The sequence below is a fragment of the Suillus bovinus genome, assembly GCF_016758785.1.
Source record: "Suillus bovinus strain UH-Sbo-P2 chromosome Unknown EDB93scaffold_5, whole genome shotgun sequence".
Lineage (NCBI taxonomy): Eukaryota > Fungi > Basidiomycota > Agaricomycetes > Boletales > Suillaceae > Suillus > Suillus bovinus.
The window spans coordinates 387,036-403,400 of NW_024542061.1; the positions used below are offsets into that span (position 1 = coordinate 387,036).

At 47.0% G+C, this 16,365-nt stretch overlaps 6 protein-coding genes across 6 annotated transcripts; 2 read left to right on the forward strand and 4 right to left on the reverse strand.

Annotated features, from left to right (window-relative positions):
- The first annotated feature begins 5,447 nt into the window (after positions 1-5,447).
- Positions 5,448-5,783, forward strand: EDB93DRAFT_1120891 (uncharacterized protein). Its single transcript, XM_041448515.1, has one exon. The coding sequence runs from the start codon at positions 5,469-5,471 to the stop codon at positions 5,694-5,696; it is 228 nt and encodes a 75-aa protein (XP_041312064.1). The 5' UTR covers positions 5,448-5,468; the 3' UTR covers positions 5,697-5,783.
- Positions 5,784-6,677: 894 nt separating this feature from the next.
- Positions 6,678-7,392, reverse strand: EDB93DRAFT_1120904 (uncharacterized protein). The gene is given in 6 exon segments (XM_041448516.1): positions 6,678-6,843; positions 6,918-6,951; positions 6,975-7,033; positions 7,044-7,212; positions 7,241-7,246; positions 7,278-7,392. 3 exon segments carry the CDS (start codon positions 7,000-7,002, stop codon positions 6,690-6,692), a joined length of 216 nt encoding a protein of 71 aa, XP_041312065.1. The 5' UTR covers positions 7,003-7,033; positions 7,044-7,212; positions 7,241-7,246; positions 7,278-7,392; the 3' UTR covers positions 6,678-6,689.
- An 82-nt stretch (positions 7,393-7,474) lies between these two features.
- EDB93DRAFT_1120909 (GPI transamidase component PIG-T) lies at positions 7,475-9,665 on the forward strand. Its single transcript, XM_041448517.1, has 9 exons — positions 7,475-7,781; positions 7,832-8,015; positions 8,069-8,457; positions 8,508-8,669; positions 8,724-8,789; positions 8,811-8,812; positions 8,844-9,039; positions 9,061-9,063; positions 9,097-9,665. The coding sequence occupies exons 1-9, from the start codon at positions 7,583-7,585 to the stop codon at positions 9,507-9,509; spliced, it is 1,614 nt and encodes a 537-aa protein (XP_041312066.1). The 5' UTR covers positions 7,475-7,582; the 3' UTR covers positions 9,510-9,665.
- A 741-nt stretch (positions 9,666-10,406) lies between these two features.
- EDB93DRAFT_1120915 (uncharacterized protein) lies at positions 10,407-10,764 on the reverse strand (the record flags this gene model as incomplete). The annotated part of the gene is made up of 3 exons (XM_041448518.1): positions 10,722-10,764; positions 10,540-10,653; positions 10,407-10,483 (listed from the first exon to the last, which is right to left on the reverse strand). Exons 1-3 carry the CDS (start codon positions 10,747-10,749, stop codon positions 10,407-10,409), a joined length of 219 nt encoding a protein of 72 aa, XP_041312067.1. The 5' UTR covers positions 10,750-10,764.
- A 375-nt stretch (positions 10,765-11,139) lies between these two features.
- On the reverse strand, positions 11,140-11,810 carry EDB93DRAFT_1120920 (uncharacterized protein). The gene is made up of 4 exons (XM_041448519.1): positions 11,689-11,810; positions 11,450-11,602; positions 11,216-11,391; positions 11,140-11,156 (listed from the first exon to the last, which is right to left on the reverse strand). Exons 2-3 carry the CDS (start codon positions 11,562-11,564, stop codon positions 11,228-11,230), a joined length of 279 nt encoding a protein of 92 aa, XP_041312068.1. The 5' UTR covers positions 11,565-11,602; positions 11,689-11,810; the 3' UTR covers positions 11,140-11,156; positions 11,216-11,227.
- A 975-nt stretch (positions 11,811-12,785) lies between these two features.
- On the reverse strand, positions 12,786-15,818 carry EDB93DRAFT_661000 (uncharacterized protein). Its single transcript, XM_041457028.1, has 7 exons — positions 15,190-15,818; positions 14,486-15,136; positions 13,800-14,435; positions 13,546-13,749; positions 13,348-13,499; positions 13,166-13,294; positions 12,786-13,115 (listed from the first exon to the last, which is right to left on the reverse strand). Exons 1-7 carry the CDS (start codon positions 15,763-15,765, stop codon positions 12,845-12,847), a joined length of 2,619 nt encoding a protein of 872 aa, XP_041312069.1. The 5' UTR covers positions 15,766-15,818; the 3' UTR covers positions 12,786-12,844.
- Positions 15,819-16,365: the final 547 nt, after the last annotated feature.

Sequence of the window (16,365 nt, forward strand, 5' to 3'; positions counted from 1 at the left end):
GAGATGCGTCGGGGACACTGGGGGTCCCCTAGAATAGACCATACTTTCCTCCTTATAGTACTACTCTCCGTATGACATGAAAATGGATATGTATATGTATAAAAGACAGGGAACAGGCTGAGATTGGCACACCGGCACAAATAGGAATAGAACTTTAGGCGTACCGAACGAGAATGGATTAAAGTCTTCAACCATAAGCCTGCCAGTGAATACTGCAAATACTTTCTCTACTCGACCCAGCCTGCTTATGATAGAGGAAGCTTGCATCGTCACCCTCTTGTGTATTTATTCAAATATTCCGAGTCTGACGCTGCGAGGTTGCACATCTGCCGTCAAGATGTTCTTTCCTCTTTTAATTTCAAATTCACTCTTTGCCAGCGAGCAGCTGCGTATAACGTAGTCCAGGTACTCCGCATTTGCTATATGAGTTGGATTTCGAACAAGCATAGAGGACTGGGTTTTCTGGAAATCCTCAGACAAGCGAAAATGGGGTAGCTCTGAGCTCTCGCATCATCAGAAAGTATTTTTCGAAAACTAGAGCTTCTGAAGTATCAGGTCCATCGTAACCTCGGTCCCTCGATGTCCAAAACAATACCTCTAATTTTTTGTATCAGGAGACAAAGCTGAGATCTAAACGAGGTGTGTGAGCTCGCCCGATACTTTCACGGCCAGATTAACCACCACCAAATCATCCTCATTAGCCTCGGAGTACGGCGTATGACAGGTTGAGAATCATGTCAAGATTAATTTTCTCTGGGGTGAAAATTATTTCACTGTCCTGCATTCAGCTGAGGAAATTAGCAAGGGCATGTTTGATGTCGAAACCCGGCTGAAATGGAAGGGGGGCCCCAGGCATGTCTAAAGACGGGACGAACCACATGCAGTTTGTTACGGCACTGGCAGCTTCAAGTAACAGATGTCACGACATTGCTCGCGTTGAAGGATGGCAATATTAATGACGTGCAGGCGCAGTTGGACGATGACCGTGCGTATTTGATTACATTTTTAGGTATCGACAACAAAGTGCTTCCAATGTCCAAGTACTTTCTTTAACGAGAATAAATCAAACAAACCATGTCTCAGACACGGAAAACAAGGTCAAGAGGCCCCGAGGTATCGTACTTAAATCTATGTAGCTAATTAGTAGTAGTACTATGTGTGTTGGAGACTGCAGAATGGTCGAGTTTTGCGCGAATGCGGCGGCGCCGTTTTAAGGCGATGGGTGATGCGATATGGTTCTCCTTTTCTCTACTCCTCTGGTTCCTTCTCTTTCGAGGGCAAGGCGGCTTTGTTATAGCCAGTGGGTTTGATTGAGCCAGACTTATCGCTGTGCTTGCTGGCTCCTCTATGGTTAGGGGTGCCGAGTTGGAGCGCTCAGAAATGTTGGAGACCTGCTGGCGCTGGAGAAGGCGTTGCAGGCGTGGTGGAAGATGATTCGTGGGCATAAGCCTTATGCTGACACGGTCGTTGATTCGGATCAGCTTTCCAGGTAGAGTCATTATGGAGAGTAATGTGAGGACAAGGTAGTAGGAAGTGAACTTGAGTGTTTGTTCTGCGAGGCAGCGTTTAGTAGGAAAGCTTGCCAGCTACCTTGCAGACAGGCATCCTTTAAAAACTAGGACGCACCATAGTGTAATTGTCCTCAAACAGTCATAGCGAAATTGCGACGTTGGACTCAACAAAGCCATGAACGGTATCAACCGCCACATCTGTGAGGGCCTGTGGATTGATCATGGTGGTAAGAACGATGGAAACGCTTGAAAACTAACAATGATGGTCAATACAGAAGCACTTTGCGACCACTGACATCGACCACCATGACGGTCCGACGAATGGTCTGTGAGCTAATGAGGTAATGCATAGACGGGAACACAAACAAAGTATCAGCATACAGACCGGCGGTCCTAGGTTACAAGAATGACGCACCTTATCAGCTGCCGGGGTCCTGTGAGATATACTCAAGGTCGGCCAAAGGAACACGACTCGGAGGATTGGGCCATTTTGATACAGACCTTTCCTTTTCCGATTCCTCAGTCGACCTACCATATATTATGATCACACCAGGATAGCGTTGTGAAAAGCACCTGGCTCGTGTGAGACTCAAAGCTACCGTGAAGGCGAGAAATGACAAGGAGGACTTGCTTTCTGCACCTGTCATATATACCAGTTCTTTTTTCGACAGCGCTATTTCGAGTTATATGCGCAAAGAACGTCGGTCAGGTGCTCACGCCGTGAGTATGGTCACGGTTCAAGCAGTCGCTGAGAAAATCGAATAAGAGCATCATAACGGTGAGACTTCAGCAATCATTTTCGCACCTAACCCACGATTCATCATCTAGCCAAAGAGTCGCACGCTAGGACCGAATGTCTACGTTATGAAGAGCATGGAGATTCACGGGCAAGAGCCAGAATTGGAGGTTTGACGTACTAACTTATGATGATCATTAGCCGACTCACCAGTATTACTGTTGACCAAGCCACCTGCGTGTGGAAATGTCTACGAGCCTTGATCAACTGAGTCGTGTTTCACACACGAACATCAGCATCAAGCGATCGAAATGCTCACACGTACCATCGCGAGCGAGACGATGTAACCATGCTTTGTTCGAGGAGATATTCAACAACGTACATTTCCGAGACAATTACAGTAGCGGCGCTTGTACAGTGTACACCTAAAGTTCCCTCGACAGTCCTTGAGACCTCCCTTTATAACCCTTTTATATCACAAAGAAAACCTATCTGTGACATGTCATCAGCCTCCCATACCATTGAAAAGACATGAAATGCTAACCAAGATGCCATCTCCCAGTCGTCCTGCAGTTGAACTTGGGTAGGAATGGGCGCGCCAGGAGGGTTGGCTGGATCTGACATCTCCCAATCTTGAGGGAGGTGCTCCGACGCGTAGCCATAGCTATAAGCATTTGCTTCATTGTTTTGTGAATGCCCAGCGTCCGATTTTCCGTTGGTAATCTTTTGCTTTAATGGTACTATGACACGCAGGGGCGAGATGGAAGAGGATAGGATGGCAGGTGTATCGGTTTCATCTCGAGCATCTCGAGATCTCTTTTTGTGGTTTTGTGAGGCTTGTACTTGGGGGCACGCTGAGACAGAGTTCTGATTAGACGAATCTGAATTTGCTGGTCTTGGACAGGAAGTCTTGAGCTTAAGAGTGACCTTGGGGCCAAGACGCAAAATATAGTCAGACGACATGGTAAACAGTGATGTGAGGAATGGGGAATGAAGTGACTTTAAGTGGGACGAACTTGATAGCTACCTTGCAGACCCGCGTCCTTTAAATGAGTTACAGCTGTGGACAGACCATTTTTTGGTTATCTTCGATACCCACAAGGGCCTGTAGATTGATTATAGTGGAAGAAACGACAAAAGAGCTTACATGGAAGCGAACAATAACGATGAACATTGAACTCCAAAGCAATAGTATTGCGACCACCCTGCTTACTTCATCTCGACAATTTCTGGTGTCACGTGTGATATGAGCGCTAGCTATTTTGATTTCGGACATCTACTAAGAATACTTCAAAGTTCTAGTTTTCGAAAAATACTTTCTTATGATGCGAGAACTCAGGGCTGCCCCCTTTTCGCTTGTCTGAGGGTCTCCAGAAAACACTTGTACAATCCATTCACTGCTTTCACTGTTTTTAGAGTCTCAGACACAATTACGAACTTGCAACTCGGTGCAGGAGACGAGTCCTACCCTGTCCTGTCGTTCACACAGGAGCCAAGTGCTCCGCAAAGTATTATCTTGGTGTGTTCTTCAGTGAAGTTAGACAAACTGAAATCTCAGAACAAGTTGACGATTCGAGCATTCGCACCTACACTGTGAGCGCTCCTCAGTGCTCGTGGATTCCGACAAATCAAACCCTTACTTCTTTCCTGCATCCTCCTTGCAGTCTTTCATTCAACCAACTCTTCTGTTCACACAATCCCGGTCCTCTATGCTTATTCGAAGCCCAGCTCAACAATCCAATGCAGTGCGTTTCCTTGCCGTCTTGAACCATGCCCAATAAGTTTCGCACGTCGTGTGTAATATATGCTAGTTATTACTGCTGTTCATCATGCCACGTACCTGCAACAAACAAAGCAGTACATGAAGCAAACTGTTGGCTTTTCGATACGAGGTCGACTCGGAAGTCATTGTTGACAAACATACGATGCAAGTCTTAGGACCAAATGCAATACCTTTATTATCATGCATGAACAGCATGAGCAGTGGAATAATATATAGAACGTCGGTCGAAGATTTAGAAAAATAGTAAGTACTTCATTAACAATGGCCCGAGCTTACGCATACTAGTCGATGCCTCATTGTATTCCTTTGGCCAAGTATCCACGCGTCAATCTTGAATAAATCCTACGGGACGTTCAGCAGCTAGTGAGGTGTATAATTCTCGGAACCAGAAATCTAGTGCTGATGCTTCATTAATTTGAAGTCGTTGTATGCATGCCTTGAACCAGCGGGCGGATAACTCACTGGACTGTCACGTACGATGGTCAATCTCAATGCCAGTGGAGCCTGTGGAGGTGCTCCCGCATTGACCGACAACATCCACTTACACAAGCGTCCGCCATTCTTATCGCTGTGCTCAAACCACGAGCCCTCACAGATTTGGCGATCAATGACCATCCGAAGCATAGTCGAATCCAATGCTGCATGTCTGTTGTGGATACAAACACAAGCCCGCAATAATGCGTCCACAACTCTAACTTGTTTAAAGGATGGGGGTCCGGAGGTAGCTACCAAACTCACCCCAGTAAACGCTGCATCGCAGAACAAACCTTCCTTCTTACTTCGTGCTCACTTCTAACTGCCATGATTCCCGGAAAGGTCATTCGAATCAACAACAAGGTCACATTGAAACTTTGGCCCCGGCTCGAGGGCAAAGTTCTTAAAGTTACCCCGACGTATTCGATCAAAGTCAAGCCGATGACGGTCTCGCCGCATTACCCCAATCTTCACCCAGATCAACTGGTAGCTGATGTCCAAAAAGTGGTCATCATAAAACACTCTTTGCCCAAAGCGAGCGACGTCATCGAGGAGGATCAGAAGAACAACAAGCATTCCGTCAGTATTAATAATTATTCACCAAAGGATCGCACTGATTAACATTTTCAGAAGAATTTCCTAATCATCAGCAGTGATGAATCAGAGGAATGCAATAAAGATGAAGGGGTATCCTCGCCCAGCACTGAAAGCGAGGTCGCCGCTCTTAACTTTGTAGTTCAGAGCGTTTCATTGCAATCATATGCTTACATCGCCAAAGTCCATACCAGTGAAGCCAACGACGGCGATGGACCTACTACTGAAGTGGGACGGAAGAGGAAGAGGGAGGAGTAGGTGTGTCTGGGTCAGGGATTTTTGGATCGTCGAGGCGTTGGACTCGGACAAAGGATGGTTATTCATATGTTCATGCTTATCATGATGGACTCTTCATGTACTTCAAATTGGGATGCTCGACCGCCGCACTAGATGTGTCTGCTATGTTTTCAATTTCGTCTATACGTCTCGATACTGTGCAGAAATCGCTCTTATACACTTCCATGATCTGACATTGGTTGAAGACTTTGCTTCATTCTCGTTCGGTACGCGTAAAGTTCTATTCCTATTTGTGCCGGTGTGCCAATCTCAGCCTGTTCCCTGTCTTTTATACATATACATATACATTTTCATGTCATAAGGAGAGTAGTACTATAAGGAGGAAAATATGGTCTATTCTAGGGGACCCCCAGTGTCCCCGACGCATCTCTGGGCGCGCGAATGCCCTGATGTGAGGCGTACCCCCATCAGTCCGCCGTTCCCGCCGGCCGTTTTAGACGCGCCGCCCTTCGAAGATGAGATGACTTTCGTAAACAGGATCAATATAACGCGTACTCGGCCGCTTTCGCGGGCGCTGTTCCCTGTCTATTGGTCACCGAGGGTGATTGTGGTGCTGCTGTATTGTGCAAAGGTTGAGAAATGTATCGCGTAGCGTAAGTTATCGTCTTTACCTTCAGTAGTCACTTCAGCATATACCACGACCGGAAAACGACGACAAAAGAGTGGACGGTACACGAGATTGATGGTGAGAGAAGATGAATAGGCGGTAGTCGGAAGCTCGGTGACTGCCAAAATGTACTTCAGTACTGAATCGATCGATGAGCGATGAAGAGAGGTTTGCACTGTTGTACGAGCAACATCATGTCGATAATCGACATCAAGCAATGACACAAAATATACCAGGTAGCTCTGGTTTGTGTTCATGGTCAACGGGGAGTCCGTCGGAATCTCCTGAGAAACCATCATTCGATGAGTAAAACTGCGATGCGATGGATGCGAATGCGTCCATAGTATGAATAACAGTAAGTGGGTTTAACGAAGAGCGAAGAACGAAGTTAAAGTGGTCTGTGAGACTCAAAAGCGTATTGGATGGTAGTGGTTGGTGGTTAGCTTTCTAAAGTCACCAGACGAATGACCAATGCCATATTGTGGATCTGAATGCTTAATAAGAGTCCACAATTCAAGAATTGTGGACCAGCGCAGCTCGATTCGGCAATTGCATCGTTGAAATAGCGGAGCTATCCGTTCGTGTCGAGATATCGAAATCTACACGCGTCAAGGGTCTAGATATTGGAAGCGTTTAGTTAGTCTCGACTCTTGAGTTGAATGGTGAACAACACACGCATCAACTGGGTCAAATAATAATGTCAGTCGTGGTGAGTCCGAGGCCTTGGACGCGCCCACTGTTAGTAATGGTCCCGTCTCGACTGCTTACAACCGTTGCAGACTTTGGCAATATCGAATGCCACGGCACAGATCTGGACTCCTCACATCGATCGATATTCAGTCTTCAAAATAATTCAAAAACGCCTTTATTGCTCACAAAGCAGGGAAAATTGACCATACTCCAGGAACAAGTCACCGACAAACTACGTGTTGTGCCATCAGCCATAGCACTGCGAAAGCAGAAACACGAGACTCGCTGTCCAGATGTGCTGCCAGCCCATCGGTGAGCAGTCCACTTAGTGATTGTAGAATATTTCACGAGCTTTAGACTATTGAGATTGCAAAGTGCATGGGGTAAGCAATGGGGTTGAATCCTGGATGCAAAGCAAACCACTCATAGTACTACAGTACTCACCGATCGTAAATTACAGCGAAGATCGTCGCAGCAATCACTGTCTCTAGCGCAGGTCCTGAATTAGGGAGAGCATGCAGTGACAGACATACATGCTGCCAAAGCAGTGGTAAAGAAGACGAGAAAGGAGAAATGCATGGTTTATGCGATTTGATGCGAACTTTGTTGAAGGGGCTCTGAACTACTCTAAGGTGGGCGGGGCTTCTATGGGCAAAACTTGTAAATTGATTTGGCACATTGGTTGCGCCTGGATGGCAGAACTTCAAGGTGGATGATTTGGAAAAAACTACACCACCATACCGTGACTGTCTGTGACATCTGTGACTGCACGAACTTACTATTGCCAAAACGTGAAAATCAAAACCGACAGTACCCACTCCCCTAATGGTAGCGGGAATCACGTGACATTATATCGTTTTGAAGCTCCTGCTTTCGAAGTTGTAGACCAAATGCGTCGCGCCTCAGTCTGGATTTTCTTAGCTTACCTGTGTACACCATCCTTTGCTCTATATCGTGGTGAAACTTATAGGGAAGATCTTCAAATACAATCACTTAGAGATGGACGAGTATCGACGACATTCTCTTTCGTGACTGTTCTAGAGGGTGCAGTTCCGCGAAATCCGAACGCTTTAGGAAAACGAGATGAATGTGAGTCTACCATCATCATTTTTCACTCCTAAAATACGCAAGCTGCGCAGCCCAACACTACGCCCTGTTCCCACTGACTCTTGGTCAAATCCTACGCGAATACGCGGTCACCGAGCTGCACCTGACTCTCAACGCTGGAAAATGGAATTATGACAACTGGGGGCATCCTCATGAAGCTGGGGTTGGAACTGGAGCTGAGCTATGGGCTTGGATGGGCGCTAGTGAGGCAACGACGTGTGTATCTTCAACAACTAGCCATGATCACCTTCACTCATTCAATCTGTCAGAGTGGATGAACGATGGTCCGGTCTCCGAAACGCACTTTCAGGACTCTTTTGTGCTTCTCTTGGGTCGCTAGATTCTAGACGAACATTGTCACCGACGGTCGCCTTTCCTTTATCTGGGTCTACCCCTACTTTTTCCCCACACGAACTTCGGCACGCCTCACTTCCTTCAGAAAACGTTTGCACGGAGAATCTAACACCCTTCTTGAAGCTACTTCCGTGTAAGAGCCATGCAGGGCTTGCTGCACTGCTCAATCCCCAGAAGGTGTTTGATGCGGACTGGCATGGCATGGGGGTTCACGTTATATGGAAGGAGGACACTGGTGTTGAATTAAAGCTGACCTTACAAGCGGTATTCAATCCAGTGCGAACCAGCGCAGGGAAGAGACGAGGTGAACTAGTCACCGAGTCGTGATATAACTCTCACTGACAATGCTGACAGACTGGAATCTTGAATCACTGTTCGATCGTTCCATTGAACGATCATGCCCGGTAGCGAGTTCTAGTTCCATCACTGTTACTCTACCGGAAGGGAAGGACCACAAAATAACCCCTGAAAATCCTGCCCATGTCGACAGTTCAGCCATTTATGATTTATCTTCCTGTGCGTCGTACAGGTATTTCTCTGCAATAAACTTGAACCAATAACATGTTTAAGCATCTAATTTCACAACTCCGTTCAACATTGCCATGTACTGGCCAAATGAGCATAGCTTCCAGTATCGTAAGTCTCTCTCTGTCCGTACAACCAGCTTACTGATGATTTATCAACGTAGCGCTGCCACCATTAACACCGGTTACTCCGCTTAGCGTAAAGCGAACAATTCATGGTACAACGCAAACACGAGGCGTTCTATCTGTGTCTGCGACCAACAATTCTCCCCAGGAGATATCGGTAGGTTATCTGGAGATGATGCCTGCACTCCTCACGCTGTGGATGCACACCCTGAAAGTCGAAATAAACTCACAGATACGGAGTATGACCTACGGCTATGGAAAGATTGTCTTTACTGATTATCTGGTGTATCTAGGCGACTTACTTTCAGGATTGAAATATAATCCACCTTCGCTACAATCTAATGACCACTTCTCTCCCTCGATGTTGCAAGCTGTCCTCACAATTCCACCAAAGACCACGCTCAAAATATCCATGGAGGTCAACAAAGCCTTTCTCAGATACACCGAACATCCACCTGATGCGATGAGAGGCTGGGATCTACCAGGGGCCGTTTTTTTCCCGCTCTCTCAATCGTCTCACGACACCTCTTCGAGTTATGATTGGGAGAGGATCTATACCCCGAACCTCCTCGTCGATCTCCCCACCCCGGATTTCAGCATGCCCTATAACGTCATTATCCTCAGCTGTACGCTCATGACATTGATTTTTGGCAGCATCTTCAATTTGCTGACACGCAAGTGGGTCGTGCTGGAGATTCAAGAATAATTGAGGCGACCAATGTAATCCCATTGTACTAATTTAGTACCCATGCAATCTGCTGTCCTTTTCTGGGTCGCTCGATGTCTTGATCCTTGTTATCGCACCTGCCGACAGAATCAGTTCATATATATGTTTCGGTAGCATCTGCCCAAGTGCCTGCAGGGCGACTCTCTGATCTTCCAATACTGGAACGTCGGGAAATTTCGCTGCAGCGGAATTTAGCAGTGATAGTCAGGCATGATGACCATTCTGTATGCATCCCGCTGCCGCGATCGTGGTCGTGGAGGACACTGTCGAAGTGGACGGTGGGATGCAATTGACTGAGTTTGTGTGCAGAATTATTGGTTACATGTATCTCTGGTCTTCAGATCGGGATCCAGGAACGGGAGTTCGTGTCCATGCCACAGCGGTCGATCAGATGTGGTGTATAACTTGATGTCCCGAGCTTGTAGGAGTGAGGAACATCCGAGTCCATACTTCATGTACTTCAAATTTGTATGCTCGACCGCCGCACTAGATGTGTCTGCTATGTTTTCAATTTCGTCTATACGTCTCGGTACTGTGCAGAAATCGCTCTTATACACTTCCATGATCTGATATTGGTTGAAGACTTTGCTTCATTCTCGTTCGGTACGCGTAAAGTTCTATTCCTATTTGTGCCGGTGTGCCAATCTCAGCCTGTTCCCTGTCTTTTATACATACGCATATCCATTTTTATGTCATAGGGAGAGTAGTACTATAAGGAGGAAAATATGGTCTATTCTAGGGGACCCCCAGTGTCCCCGACGCATCTCTGGGCGCGCGAATGCCCTGATGTGAGGCGTACCCCCATCAGTCCGCCGTTCCCGCCGGCCGTTTTAGACGCGCCGCCCTTCGAAGATGAGATGACTTTCGTAAACAGGATCAATATAACGCGTACTCGGCCGCTTTCGCGGGCGCTGTTCCCTGTCTATTGGTCACCGAGGGTGATTGTGGTGCTGCTGTATTGTGCAAAGGTTGAGAAATGTATCGCGTAGCGTAAGTTATTCGTCTTTACCTTCAGTAGTCACTTCAGCATATACCACGACCGGAAAACGACGACAAAAGAGTGGACGGTATACGAGATTGATGGTGAGAGAAGATGAATATGCGGTAGTCGGAAGCTCGGTGACTGCCAAAGTGTACTTCAGTACTGAATTCGATCGGCGAGCAATGAGAAGAGGGTTTACACTGTTGTACGAAGCAACATCATGTCGATGATCGACATCAAGCAATGACACAAAATATACCAGGTAGCTCTGGTTTATGTTCATGGTCAACTGGGAGTCCGTCGGAATCTCCTGAGAAACCATCATTCGATGGGTAAAACTGCGAATGCGATGGATGCGAATGCGTCCATAGTATGAATGACAGTAAGTGGATTTAACGAAGAGCGAAGAACGAAGTTGGAGTGGTCTGTGAGACTCAAAAGCGTATTGGATGGTAGTGGTTGGTGGTTAGCTTTCTAAAGTCACCAGACGAATGACCAATGCCATATTGTGGATCTGAATGCTTAATAAGAGTCCACAATTCTTCGATTTGTGGACCAGCGCAGCTCGATTCGGCAATTGCATCGTTGAAATAGCGGAGCTATCCGTTCGTGTCGAGATATCGAAATCTCCACGCGTCAAGGGTCTAGATATTGGAAGCGTTTAGTTAGTCTCGACTCTTGAGTTGAATGGTGAACAACACACGCATCAACTGGGTCAAATAATAATGTCAGTCGTGGTGAGTCCGAGGCCTTGGACGCGCCCACTGTTAGTAATGGTCCCGTCTCGACTGCTACAGCCGTTATGCAGATAATGCAGACTTTGGCAATATCGAATGCCACGGCACAAATCTGGACTCCTCACATCGATCGATATCCAGTCTTCAAAATAATTCAAAAACGCCTTCATTGCCCATAAAGCAGGGAAAATTGTCCATACTCCAGGAAAAATAACCGCATTGACCAAGTCGCCAACAAACTACGTGTTGTGCCATAAGCCATAGCACTGCGAAAGCAGAAACACGAGTCGCTGTCCAGACGTGCTGCCAGTCCATCGGTGAGCAGTCTACTTACTGATTGCAGAATCTTTAGACTATTGAAATTGCAAAGTACATGGGGTAAGCAATGGGGTTGAATCCTGGATGCAAAGCAAACCACTCATAGTACTACAGTACTCACCGATCGTAAATCACAGCGAAGATCGTCGCAGCCAATAACTGTCTCTAGCGCAGGTCCCGAATTAAGGAGAGCATGCATGGTAATGCGATTTGATGCGAACTTTGTTGAAGGGGCTCTGAACTACTCTAAGGTGGGCGGGACTTCTATGGGCAAAAGTTGTAAATTGATTTGGCACATTGGTTGCGCCTGGATGGCAGATGATTTGGAGTCAACACCACGTCGATGCCGTGACTTTCTGTGACATGTGTGACTGCACGAACTTACCTTTTGTATAAGTATTAGCATGTGTTATCTCAGTTAGATCGTAACGTTCAGAATTTGAATGCATCTGAAGGCTTGGGTTGTGAGTTGTAAAGGCAGAGTCGCGCCAATACCTTTTTGCACACTCCAATACACAAACAACCTACTCTGCTCAACAATCCCTCAGTATTCTGCGAGAGCATGAACAGCAATCCACGTGTCGATTTCAAGTTTGTTCTTGACACGATTCCAAAATGTACCTACTCTCAAATTCGATGTCGGTAGCCTTCTCGACGCTTCAGCTCTCCTGACCGAGCACACCTGACTCATAGAACAACATTCACGCACTGTGAACGATTGCTCTTGTAGGTAGTATAAGAAATATGCGTGGAATATGCCGCGTCACCACATGGATGTGGGTTTCTAGTCCTATGATCGGGTACACACCTTCATGAGCGAATGGAAAAAGGATTTTATGAAGATGACATCCTGGTTACATTGAAACATGTGAGTGAAGTGCAGACCTGCTTGCGTTGTTGAGGCAAATCAAAATCGGCAAGCTACTTACATGTCAAATGACTGATCTTGTTGCAGGAGATGTGCTACTTGCGTACTTGGAGAGTAGGGTTTTTCTCACCTTCCGAGGTGGTCGACGAGAACTATGCTGGATCAATTCAAGCCCAGGATAGTGCTTCGTTACGGCCTGATCCCATAGGAAAATGTACGAGACCACGGCGAAAGTGGATCAAACGACTGGAGCTATATGGTTCTAGAGTCATGATTCAAAAGCACAGCTAGCATATATGCGTCTTTCGTAGAGCTGCGAACAGCTGATTCTGTGAACGTAATTTGCGTGACTGGATTCCTTGTACATCAGTAATTACTCAAGGTCATACCTCAACATCTAGTCGGGGGTTCATAGTGCTGGCATGGATCGCGTTTCGCCGATCAGGCCTTTATGTCCATCAATCTGAGCCTTCATAAGCTCCATCCTTGCTCTCATCTCTCCCATCTCGTCCTTTAGATCAGCGTTTTCCTCCCTCAACCTGGTGTTGGCTGCGGCAAGCTCCGACTTCTCTTCCATAAATGCTGCTATCTCAGCCTCCGGAAGGCGTCGGGAGGCATCACACCTCTTTTGAAGTACAGAAAGACGGGCCTCTAGTGCCTGGTTTTGCCGTCGATGGCTCCTACAACAATGTTTTGTTCAGGATGCATGCAAAACCAATGAAACTCATACCGAGCATCGTCACTCATTTGTTCGAATGTCTTTTGATAGCTCTCCAGATGTAGTTCCATCTGCTTGTATTGCGTTCTTAGTTGTTGGAGCTCTTCAGCCCGATCATTGAACTTCTGGAAGTCTGCATCCCTACAAACAAGTCAGCGAACATCATAGCGGAACCCAATGTGAGAAAGTCGAACCAGAGACGTTGCATGCGAATGTGCTGCTCAATCTGTCGCTCGTAGTCCCTTAGGCGGTCGACCTTGTGCTGAGTTTCCTTCCTCTGAGTCTCAAGCTCAAATACTTGTTTGACTGCATCCGCGAGCAATTGTCCTTGAGCAGCAAAAAGAGCCTAGGCAAGAATTAATATATAATCCTGATTTTGAATAAAGTTCTACCTGAGCTTCTTTCTCCGCCGTCCGTAGCGAGGCAGCTTCAGAGACCCATGCCTTCTTCTCCTCCCGAAACTCTTTCAGCTTGTTCTGCAGTTCGGTATTCCAATCAGCATATTTGTTCTTTGCAGATGATGATTGTTCCCTGTGATCCCTCAGCTGACGATCTAACCGCTGAACCTCGGCTCTGTAGTGGCGTAGCTTGTTGAACTATGAGATAATGATCAGCAAGTTGAATAATTCGAGAACAAAACACACACCAGCCCCTGTTGCTCAACTTCTGCATTTTTCGACAAAATCCGATCTTGGTAAAGACGCCCAATATGTTTCACGTTCTCCCGTGAAAGCCAAAGCTCAAAGTTTAGTTCATTTCGCAGAAGTAGGACTTCACGTTGGAGACCAGAAATTGCCTGTGCAACGTGAGATGGAAGTTGTTGTTCATTGTAAGTATTTGGCTCTGACGGTATATCGAAAGCGCGCTTTGTCGGAGAACTGCTCCCTGTAGGAAACAACAGAGATGACCAGGCGGCGGTTGGGGCCTCGATCTCCACATCCAGGTTGGATTTGAGTGCAACGGATGCCGTGATCATGCTCTCCAGTGAGATGCGGGGTTTTGCAGCTGGCAGTTCTGCGTAGCCAGGGTGAGGCGTTGGTGCCGTTGAAGTATCTCCGTCAAATATGGTAGTTGACCCGAGGAGCGATGGCTCTGAAGCAGCTGACGCGATGCCAGCATAGGACTGCTTGCTACCTAAAGCTGTATTTCGCACATCAAGCATCGTGCACTCGCTGGCGATGCGAGAGACACTGTAATTTGCCCACGTATCGGGTTCTGTCAACTCCCTCCTCCAATCTCCCCATATGACTCTTGAATTGACGATTCTTCCTCGCAAAAGTGACTGCAAGCTCCACTCAGTCACAAGAATCGAAATAAATGGTCATTTCGCACCTCTGATTTGCTCCTTATGTTGTCCTCATCGAGAACATCTTCCCAACTAATAGAGAAGGGAGATTCATAGCGTCTATCGTTAAGGTACGCTGATGGACCACGTAGGAAGCGGAGCAAGTTACATGGGAAAAGATAGTAGAGGCAGGAGAAATAAATCCCAGGTGGTGGAGTGGAAGATGCTGCGTTAAACATGAGCTCCAGCCTTTCCCAGCCGAGCTCAGGTCGTAAGGGCAGGTCACAGGATGCAGTGAACTCGTTATACGCTAATGCTTGTGCATCGCCATTTGCAGAGCTTTCGTCTGTATCCTCAGCTCCCTCCTCAAATGCCGGTTTAGGAACGGATCTTGCCTTCCAGCATATTATTCTGGCAAGAATTGCAAGAAGACGAGGGAGCATCGTCTTCAGCTTCTCACATGCTTTTACAGCAAAGATAGGGAGAAGCTTGACTATGACGGTCAATCCAATGGTGCACACCGTCGAAGAATTGTCCAGTAGTAGCGAGTTGAGGAGACTATCTAACAAAGGATGGTCGGCAAGTGCTGCTGCAAGGGACTGGAACGACGGCTCTGAAGTGTATCGATTGAGCAGGATCAATAGTTGCAGACGCAACGACGGTGTTGCAAAGGAGTAGTTTATTGCGGACATGAAATCCTAAGCACGTTCTTCAGTACGTCTGGATGAGACAAACTGCATCTGTCGGGTACCTGAAGCCGACGCAACCCAGACTTCACGAGAACATCTTCTAGATTGCACTTCCACAGCGATCTTTTCTCCCTCTGTTCCTGGTCGAGTTCGGCCCACTCCAGCAAGTCATCACCAGATCCTTCATTGTATGCATCCAAAACATAAAGGTCAAGGAGGCGACGTCGAAATTCGGCCACCTTCTCGGGATGCTTTTCGTCTGTCCCAACCGCTGCTAAGATGATTAGTTCTTTGGCGTGATTGACAGCCGGAGTGGAGAGCCGTGGTTCTCGCAAGGCAGGACGAAGAACTAGGTCGAACCATGTAGAGATGAGTGAAATTGATGTTAACAAGGGGCGCAAACGAAATAGGATGGCCAATAGTACTGCAGTGTGCTGGAGGGAGTTGTGAGTGATTGTATTGCTGTGGAATGATTGGAGTTCCTCTTCCAGTTGGAAGAGTAAAACATCTGGCTCTTTAGATGTAGCACATTCACGGACAAATTCATCTACAACCTGGAGAGCCTGTTCTAGTCGCGCATCATCTGGAGCCTCTTCTAATGTTATGCGGACCTGGTGGGACAGAGTTGTTATCGACATAAGCAGGGCGGGCACTGAGAGATCAGGGTTTTGTAGTGGTAGCTTTATGTCACATCGTATAAGCGCCCACTGCCCCGAGTCCTCCCACCTGACTTCAAATTGTTACATGTCTATGCTAACAGTTAACTTTTAATAGGATACTTGCACGATCTTCCTTCTCAATTCAGGTTTCTTCCGACTTGAACGTTATACCCGTACAACTTATTTGTTATCGGTCGGATACCGCGGCGAATACCTTTACGCAACTGCTTCGCTGATGATGAAATCCCACAAGCACTCATCCTGGCGATGGACGCCTCGTCGCTGGGTGGCACCCGAGACATTAGGTAAGGGGTCCAAGCGGCAGTTAAAAGCAATCGTCGAAAGCTCACATACGGATCGTCTTTTCATAAGTCTGATGCAAATGCAACATGGCTGTTTGTCCAGCGCTCAGCAGCTGTGTCACTCACAAAACATACAAAGATACTTGGGGCGACTTGGGCATAGACACTCCACGCCACTCCTTCGGAACAACACATTCGTCTAATAGAGGAGTTATTAAAATAATTTTCCCGTGCATCGCTAAAGCTTACCTCAAGGCATGGATCAAATGAAGGGAGA